Source organism: Motacilla alba, chromosome 3 (genome assembly GCF_015832195.1).
Source record: "Motacilla alba alba isolate MOTALB_02 chromosome 3, Motacilla_alba_V1.0_pri, whole genome shotgun sequence".
NCBI lineage: Eukaryota > Metazoa > Chordata > Aves > Passeriformes > Motacillidae > Motacilla > Motacilla alba.
In genome coordinates, this window is record NC_052018.1 from 6331489 (window position 1) to 6341258 (window position 9770).

The following is a 9770-nucleotide window of genomic DNA, read 5'->3' on the forward strand; positions in this document are numbered from 1 at the left end:
AAGCCCGCATTGCTCTGCTTGGGAGGGCTTCATCCCACAGCACCCATGGCTCCCCTCAGCTCTGCCCCCTTCATCCCGGCGGGTGGCAGCAGGAGCAGGGCAGTGACTGTCCCTGTGCTGGGCACTGCTGAGGTCACCTCGAGGGCTATGTGCAGTTCTGGGCCCCTCAGTTCAGGAAGGACATTGAGGGGCTGGAGCGTGTCCAGGGAAGGGAACGGAGCTGGGGAAGGGGCTGGAGCACAGGTGTGATGAGGAGCAGATGAGGGAGCTGGGAAAGGGGCTCAGCCTGGAGAAAAGGAGGCTCAGGGGGGACCTTCTGGCTCTGCACAGCTCCCTGACAGGAGGGGACAGCCAGGTGGGGTCGGGCTCTGCTCCCAGGGAACAAGGACAGGACAAGAGGTCTTAGTCTCAAACTGCACCACGGGAGGTTTTTAGTTGGGCATTAAGAATCATTTCTTCACAAAAAGGGTACTCCAACAGTTAGACATTAGAATAGGCTGCCAGGGGAAGCGGTAGAGTCACTGTCCCTGGAGGAGTTTAAGGAAAGACTGGACGCGGCACTGAGAGACATGGTCTAATTGACAAAGTGGTGATCGGCCATAGGTTGAACTCGATAATCTCAGAGCTCTTTTCTATCTAATTGACTCTGTGACACTTCGGTCGCAGAAATTCCTCACGGCCCCCTCACAACACCTCTCACCGCCCGCCCCTCACTTCCCGCTCCCCCCCCCCCCCCCCCCCCCCCCGCCGTTCATCCCAGCGCCGCGCCCCCCGCGCCGCAGCCAATCGGATCTCCCGCCAGCGGGCCCGCAGCCAATCACAGCGGGCGGAGGCCGCGCTCACCGACGAGCTCCCGTGCCCCCCCTCAGGGCCCGTCAGTTGCCGGTTGGGGCTGCGCGGGCGGCGAGTGCGCAGGCGCCGAACCCCCACCCCGCTGCCCCCGGTCACCTCCGGTGCCGCCCGCGCGTCCCGGCCCGAGCAGAGCCGGAGCGGGACCTCACTCTGGGGCCCCGGCGGGGACCGGGGTGTCCCGCGGCGGGAGGCTCTGGGGACGGTGAGCCCTGTCTGAGTGCGGGTGAGGGACAGGCGCGGGGGAAACCGACCCGGAGCGCCCGGTTGGTCGGCGGTGCCGCGTGTGTGCGCTTGGCAGGCGGAATAACCTCCGTTCTGGCCGAGCCGAGCGACTCCAAAACCTGGTCGGGAGGTTCGGGAGCAGGTGGACTAGTGGTGGTGGTATTTCACAGCTGGGTTGCTTTGCTGGGTTTGCCTGGGGCAGAGTTAATTTTTGGTTAGAACGTGCCACTTGTGCATAAAAACGCCGGTGCTGAGCGGCTGCGGGGCGTTTGAAGGGAACGCCGCGGGTTTGCCTCTTAGTGCGGTGGAAAACTCTGCTTCTGCTTTTTAAAGCACCTGACAGCATCGAAGGGGTGATCTCGCCGCTGCGTTGCGCTTCCCATTTATTTTCTCCTTCTTTAAAAGGCGGGTGTCCTCCGAGTCCTCGGTGCTAAGAGATGCCTTGATGCTGTTTTTGACAATCCTTGTAACTCTTGTACCTTCTGCAGACAATTTAACTGTTGGAGACCGGGGCGGGGGGTGGCTTTCTGTGCTTGAATTCCCGTCCCTGCTAAAGCTACAGCTAACATGAAAGCTCCTTACACCTTTAAAATAAACCTGCCGTTTGAAGGAGCTTGCGGGAAGGATTGATGTTAAAAGTGTTGGGAAGGCAGCTGCTGTGCCTCCTACAATCACAATGTGTCTGCACGTAAAGGAAAGATAAAAGAAATATAAAGGGAAGAAATGCTGGAATGGGGCTCTTCTTGAGAAGCAAATACACTGCCTAACAACATTGCAGAAGGTTTTGTGCGACCTGGAGCTTCACTTCCTCTTTTTTAAAGACGTAGAGCATCTGTTCTGTAGCTTCCTAAACAAAGTGCTTAAGTCACACATAATACATTAAGAGAGGGTACAGATTGTACCTGGCACTCATAATCATTAATTCCTTGCTGAGAAATACTTACCTCATAGCTAAGGTTATTAATTTTGGGGGTTTTTTATGAGAGAAAAGTGTGTAAGAAGGACAGGTTTAAATGCTGATATGGTAGATGTAGAGCAGCTTAGAAGGGAAGGAGAAGCTACTCCTGACAGTTCTGTGTATGGAATGAGCAATGAGTAAATGGGACTGTTGAAAGGCTGAAAAGTCATCCAGCAGCTCGAGAGGGTGAAAACCGTAAAAGTGAGATGAAAAAGGAAAACTACAATTATAGTAGGAAAAAGGCTTCTGACATGAACAGTGATGTGTAATAAGAATTTAGGGCTGCAGAAGACTCTTAAATGTGGGTCTGGAGCTGTTCAAGTACTTGTGCCTGTGCTTGAACATGAGGAAAAATACTGATTTTCTGTCTTGGAATGTAGAATTGGAATAGGACACACACAACAATGGAGTAACTGATCAAAAGAAAACAATTCTTCCTTTCATTTAGTCTTCAGTGGAAAAAAATCTCACTGCACATTTGTTTTAATATATGAAAAACTGACAATATGTGAGAAACCCCTGAAGTCAGTAGGGAAATCCACTGTTGACTCGAGTGGTTGTTTAGACTTGGTGTTCTGAAATTACCCTCCAGAAGGAAGATGTATATAATGTATAGCTAGTTAAACTGGTCACAGAAGAATTGTTTTGGTTACATGCCTTGTCTAAATTATTTAGGTGCATCTGATTACCTGCTGGAAGCACTTCAAAGTCTCCACAATGAGCTCGATATTGATGTTATTTTTTGCTGGAATCCTCCTCTGTTGTGCTTGCTCAGCTGGTGACTCGGTACCCAAATTGCTCCTGGTGTCCTTTGATGGCTTCAGGGCTGATTACTTGGAAACCTACAAGCTTCCTCATCTCCAGGAATTCATTGAGGATGGTGTGCTTGTAAAAGAAGTCATGAATGCTTTTATCACCAAGACCTTCCCAAACCATTACACCATAGTGACAGGTTTATATGAGGAAAGCCATGGCATTGTGGCTAATGACATGTACGATGCAGATGCCAAGAAAACGTTTTCACAGTTCAACGATTCAGATCCCTTCTGGTGGAATGATGCAGTTCCAATTTGGGTAACAAATCAACAACAAGGAAAGGGAGCGAGTGCTGCTGCAATGTGGCCCGGTAGTGATGTAAAAATCAACAACACAACCCCTCATTTCTTTATGAAGTACAACTTCTCCATGAAGTTTGAGGAGAGAGCGGAGAGAATTGTTGAGTGGCTGAACAGCTCTGACCCAGTGGTCAATTTTGCTGTGCTCTACTGGGAGGAACCGGATGCAAGCGGGCACAAGTACGGCCCAAGGGACAGCCAGAACATGCACAGAGTGTTGGAAGAAGTGGATAAACATGTTGGTTTCCTTATGAACAAACTGAAGGCGTCGGGCCTGTGGGACACTGTAAATGTCATAATAACAAGTGACCATGGCATGGCCTCCTGCTCTGCAGAGAAGCTGATTGTCCTGGATGAATGCCTCGGGCGCAATAACTACACCCTGATAGACAGGACTCCTGTTGCTGCAGTGCTGCCAAGGCAGAGTACGTTTGGGTTTGGTTATTTTTTAAGGCATATACTGAGAATTAAATCTTGTTTATCTTGCCTCTAAAAAGTACACAGTATGCTAGACTGTTCTAATCTTTTGCAAAACCTATGGAGTTCATGTTGCCAAACTTTGACATAATGAGTAAGCTAAAAAATGATGGTTTTTTTTTTATTTGGAAGTTTGTTTTGGCAATCAGTGGGACAAGGAGAGTTTCTTGTCAAATTGCTGTGGCTGATAAGGATAACCCTGGTACAGGTGGTTGTGAAAGTAGGTAGGTATTTAGCTTGCCTGCTCTCTTGTTGCTCACTTAGTCTATGCAGCTGTGATTCACAGTGAGCATGAAATAAACCCATGTGTTTATTCAGAATAAAAAACATCACTGTGCAAATTTCCAAGAATCTGGTCCCAACTTTGATAATTTTACCACTTTTTTTTTGGGAGTGAAACCTAATATTTTGTGCCATGAATTCCATTTTTGTGTTTCAGAGTAGTCCTCAGTAGGCATGTCTGAAATCATGACATTGCTGGCCTCTCTGTGGCCATACTAATGAACAAAGTGATTCCTACAGAAAAAAAAAATAAATTACTGCAGTGGATAAAATACTGACTTCTTGAGGGGGTTGATTGCTTTCTCTTGATTTCTCTGCCTGAATTTTGCCCTTCAAGCCCAGATGGTAAGTTGAGTTTTAGGTCCAAACCCACATCTGGGAGGAGTCTGATTTAAAATGAAAGCAAATTTTGAAATTCACCTCAACAATTGCAGCATTTCGTAAGAGACACAAAAAAAATTCCTTTTCTATGTGTTTTTAAAAAAATATTATTATTTTGAAATAATGGATCGTAGGTTTAATGACAGATAATTGTAGCAAACAGGAGTTAATTTCCAGCTGTTTCACGTGCAATATTTTCCTTGGCAGGCAAAGAAGATGTGTACAACTTACTCAAAAATTGCAGCAGTCACATGAAGGTTTATCTGAAAGAAGAAATTCCAGACAGATTCCATTATCGCCATCACAGGAGAATCCAGCCCATAATTCTGGTTGCAGATGAAGGCTGGACAATCGTACAGAACGAGTCCCTTTCCAAGTGTAAGTGTGTGTTCCTCTGTGGTTTGTGTGGGTAAACGGCCTTGTTTCTATTCCAGCCAGCTGCAGGATGGTTCTCATTTAGCGAGGGGAGTCCTGGCACTGGGCAGGTTTAGGAAGAATGCAGCATTTTCTAGAACATTCTCAGCCTGAGCCTGGAGTGTTTAACAGATGAGGAGGAGATGAGGAGTATTCTGTTGGCTGAAACACTTTGAGTTATCTTAGGCAGGTTAGCAGTCTGTCTCAAGCTTTCCTGGGAGTGGAGTTTGACTTTTTATTGTCTATAAAATACATACATAGGGGTGCATAAATCAAAGCATGCAACACACAACACTTTAATATTACAGTACATGTTCTAGGGAATTAAAATGGCAGGAAATACTAAAAATAGTAGGAACAGAGCAGCATGTTTGAAAGACAAAACTCAACAGGTGTCACTTCTCCGTGTCTTGCTCTGCTGTGCCCTTTCTTCCTGCTAGAATGTCAAATTATGCATACATATGTATGTTTTTATATGTGTGTATATATGTATGTGTATATATTTCCAGGTGTTCCACATGCAGGGATTTTTTTGGCAGACAAGAGGCATGGATAATTTACTGAAAAAATGCAACAGTCATATAGTCACATGAAAGTGTACCTCAAAGAAGAAATTCCAGACAGATTTCCTTGTTTTAATAGTATGAAAATTCAACCTGTAATTCTGGTTGCAGATGAAGGCTCTCTGTGTGTGTGGGTGTGGGGGGGGTGTGTGTGTGTGTGTGTGTGTTCAGAAAGTGATTGGACAGATTCTTCGTAGGAAAATCCATTAATAGAAATTAAATACAAAAGTACCAACTTTTGGGAAGTTTCTGAGCAGCCAACAGCTCGGGCTGGTTGGTGGGGTCAGGGATATCCCTCCTGGATACTTCCCTGTACAACTGCTGTTAGACACAGGGTGTTGAGTTGTGTAAAATCCTGGTTGCACCCAGTTTGACTGATCTTACTGTCTGCCCTTTGCAGAATCCAGTTCAAGTTTTTTCAGTATTTGTACAGAAGTACTACTTTTTAATACAGATGCATTTATATTTTAATTTCCCCATGGATTTCCTACGATTACGTTCAATTTGGCAACACGTAGCACAGGTGTTCTCGGATCAGAGTTCTCTTGTTCTTGTTTCTGCTTAGATTCAATTTCATGTATCTAAAAATAGTTGGTAAGTGAATATTTATAAGGAACAGCATTGTAGCAGTTGAAGTAAATCTCTTTTCAAATCAATTTTATTTGTTAAGGCTTCCCAGAATCAGGCAGGGGAGGTTTTAGCCTAGAAGCCTGTTTAAGGTTTATTGTCTTCACGGACAAAGTGGCAGCACAGTGATTGCCTATGTACCAGTAACTCCACACACCAGAAACCTACTTCAGATGTGAAAAAATGGGAACTTCATTGGAGAGGGAACTTGGAGTAGCTCTGTTCAGAACAAACAAGTAGTAAAAGGCAGGGAAAACAATCTAGAAACATGAGTCAAAATGAGCAAGATGTGGTAACAAACAGAATGGTGGAAAATATTAAAAAGGGCTAGTGGAAGCTTACTGAAGTGGTGAGTGTGACATAATCAGTTGGAATCTGGATGTTTTGCATCAGAAGCTTCAGAGACCCACCCAAGGAAACAGTTCTCAGGGATATTCCTCCACTGTTTACTAAGAAATGGACTCAAACTTAAATGCAGTCACTCAAATACTGTGCTGTGAGAGACTTCTGGCACCTTGGACAGGTTTTTCAGGAATACTATTAGGAAATTTGACAATGGCTGCTCTTCAGGTGTTTGTAGCCCATCTTAAAAACTTACCAGATGTCCAAATTCTCCTGACCTAATAGCCACAAAGGTTTTGCTGTGTGCCTGCCAGAGGCACAGTGATCCTTTGTCTTTTGGTTTTGACTCTCTGGGGGTCCCTTCAGCTGAAGTACTTTATCTGATAAGCATGAATTGAGGGTATTTAATATGCTCGAACTGAACACTATCAAGGGAAAGGTGCCTAATTTTTAATAAGTAAGTAAAGTGTCCATTCTGCAAGGAGAGATGACTTTCCAAAATCTGAGGAGTAAAAATTTGCATTCTATCTACTGCTTCATTGTGGAATGGCAACCTCCTTTTCAAATTTGGCGTGAAGAATGGGAAGTGGAACACTGAAAATGTTAAGCACTGAAAGGAAAAGAGATTAATAGGAGGGGAGGACCATGGGGAAAGGCCAGTATGGGAAAAGACACGTGGGATTTGGGGGAAGAGGGAAGGAACTTGTGCGGTTGATCCAACAGCTGCTTTTATGTTGTGCATTAACCTTTGGTTAGCACACGTGCTTTGGGGGTGGGGGAGATGGGGAGGGGAGCAGTGGCTCTGCAGCAGGGGCTGTGACCGTACCTGTGCTCTGCCCTGCTGCAGTGGGGGACCACGGCTATGACAACGCCCTGCCCAGCATGCACCCGTTCCTGGCCGCGCGCGGTCCGGCCTTCCGGCGCGGCTACAGCCACCGCAGCCTGGACAACGTGGACATCTACCCCATGATGTGCCACGTGCTGGGGCTCGCCCCGCGGCCGCACAACGGCACCTTCGCCAACACCAAGTGCCTGCTGGCTGACCAGTGGTGCATCAGCATCCCTGAGGCCATTGGGATCGTCATCGGGGTGTTCATGGTCCTGAGCACTTTCACCTGCATCATCATCATCTCCAAGAACAGAGTGGCTCCCTCCCGGCCCTTTGCCCGGCTCCAGTTACAGAGCGATGACGACGATCCTTTGATTGGATAGCGCGGAGGAGCCTTGCCTCGCTTCCTACCTTGAGATTTCAGGAAAACAGTTTCAATTTGCACTGGATGGCATTCTTTGTTTGATGCACTTTATCTGTGTAAAATACTGTACAGGCAAACCCTGCTGATTTGTGTGACAAGTGTAATATAAAAATATTTTCATAACCAAACAGTGAACAGGTGGCTTTTTACTGGAAGAGATGCTTAACAAAATAAGGATGCTTAGTTTTTCATTCAAGCCTCTGAATAATTTCAGAAGGAGACACCAGAGTGTGACTAGCCAGAACAGACAAAGTGAATTTTAATATTTGTAAATGATAATTGCTTTTTTGTATTAAATTAATATTGACTACTTTTAGTGTTCTTGCACCTGTGTTGGAAAGAAAAACCTTACTGAGAGTTAGGAGTTAGTTTTGTTTAGAGAGTATATTCTGATGTGCCCTTAAATTTGGGGAAAGAGAAGATCCGAGACTTCTGTTTCTACCCTAAGTCAGCAATGTGACAAGAAATTTCTGAGAAAGAAAATAGAAGTCAGTGATTAAAGAACTGGTGCATATCTCTTCTATTTTGAGCAATAAACTGTGTGATTCAGCACCTACAAGCCTGGGCACATGGCTCTGGCATTTCTGGATATGTGTCTCTGGATGACTTAGATCCACAGGTCCTGCTGGCATGGCACTACTGCTTTATCTCAAGAAAGTCAGTTTAACCTGGGAGTCTTTGAATTACCCAGTTCCATCAGCTGTAGTGTAAAATCACTGCTCCTGAACCCCATCAAACATTTCTCAGGAGTAAATTCTGCTGGAGGTTATCTTGAGATGAAGGTGGTTCTGCCCTGTGTACCAGCTCATAATTGTCTCTTGAAGGCTGTTGAGCTAAAAAGCAACAACTGAAAGTTTGATGTGGATGTCATCAAGCAAGGATTTCAAACTCATATTTTAAACCCTGGAAATTTTAAGGAAGCAGATCTTATCTCAAAACATAAATTCTCTATAATGCTTGAGGTACATAGATGCAAATTCCTGCTGAAGACCAGAGCTAACTGTTCTCTTAATTGAAACTCTTGATTCTTTGTTAATGGTCATCTAGTAATTTGCTATAAAAATAATAGTTTGATTGAGAAAGCCGTAAATGGTACCTTATCTTACAGTGAGATAAAATTGTTATTGCTAACCCAGAAAGAGAACTACAGTTATCAGGTCCTTTTCCTACAAGTCTGATGGCTTTAAAAAATAAAGTGACAGAGATACCTGGTAGCAATGGGCTTTTTCTTTCACAACTTCAGCTTCATTGCAGTTTGGTGTTGGCCACAGCCTTTTAGTGATCCAGCAGGGAGGGAGCAGGAACTTTGGAGGGAAGGGGTTACTTTGAACAGCCGACTGGAAAAAATAAACTTGAGTTTTACAAATGTGCAGAAGTATTAGTAATGTGTGTCTTCCTCTCTAGGGATTCCATTGTACTTGATTAAAAACACAATCCAAAACCTAACCCCTTATGCTTTTTTTTTTTTATTTATTCAAACTACTAAATAATACTTACTAATGCTTTACTCTGAATTAATCTGAACTTGAAAAAGTTCAGATTAATTGAAAAAGGCTCAGACCCCTTGAAAAATCTGTGCTGTTACTGACAGAGTACTGGATTTTAGCCTGTTGATATTCTAGAGCAGTAGCTGGACTGAACACAGAGTCACTTCCTCATCCTGCCATATTTAAATGAATTAATTACATGCACCAAGAGGTCAGGTTAATGAGTAACTACAAAGGGAATGTGTTGCAGGGTAGAACCTAGGCTTAGATATGCTGTAAAAGGGAGGATGTTTGAATTCCTATGTTTGAGAGAGTTTTGTTAGGCTCTGGTAATTCTGCTAATCCTGAGTGGGATCCTCAGAGGGTCAGTCAGAGAATTACTGGAGATGCTTTGCATCACCTGTGTTTGGAAAGGTTTGACCGAGTTTACCTTTCTGGCAAACATCCTGTCCTCTACCTGTGAGTTTTGGGTTCTTTTCTGGAAGCTAAAACTGATTAGGACAGTATTTTCTCCACTCTGTTCCTTCCCCCAGCGGCAGCCACACAGTGAGTGGTTGATGTGCTCTCAGTTCCTATGTGCATCCCCTCCCAGGCAGGTGGCAAAGCTACCAGCAAGGCTTGGGTGACCAGAACTGTAAATGCTGACTGAAGCAGGAGGGCAGACCTCTGACCTGAAATAGGAATGTTGCTACAGTTGGGGAAATCAAGGTCTAAATGCATTTCTCCTCCTAGCTCTAAGGCAGCCCCTTGTGATGAGAGCTGCTACAGGCACTGAGCTGCTGTGAAACCAGCGAGTG

General features: G+C 45.0%; 1 protein-coding gene across 2 annotated transcripts; it reads left to right on the top strand.

Annotated features, from left to right (window-relative positions):
* Positions 1-878: 878 nt before the first annotated feature.
* ENPP4 (ectonucleotide pyrophosphatase/phosphodiesterase 4) lies at positions 879-8932 on the top strand. Of its 2 annotated transcripts, none has more exons than XM_038132212.1 (4): positions 879-1075; positions 2708-3572; positions 4495-4665; positions 7081-8932. In XM_038132212.1, exons 2-4 carry the CDS (start codon positions 2750-2752, stop codon positions 7443-7445), a joined length of 1359 nt encoding a protein of 452 aa, XP_037988140.1. In that variant the 5' UTR covers positions 879-1075; positions 2708-2749; the 3' UTR covers positions 7446-8932. The 2 variants fall into 2 exon arrangements, with proteins under 2 accessions (XP_037988140.1, XP_037988139.1); XM_038132211.1 differs by having other exon boundaries at positions 879-1054.
* The last annotated feature ends 838 nt before the right edge of the window (positions 8933-9770 follow it).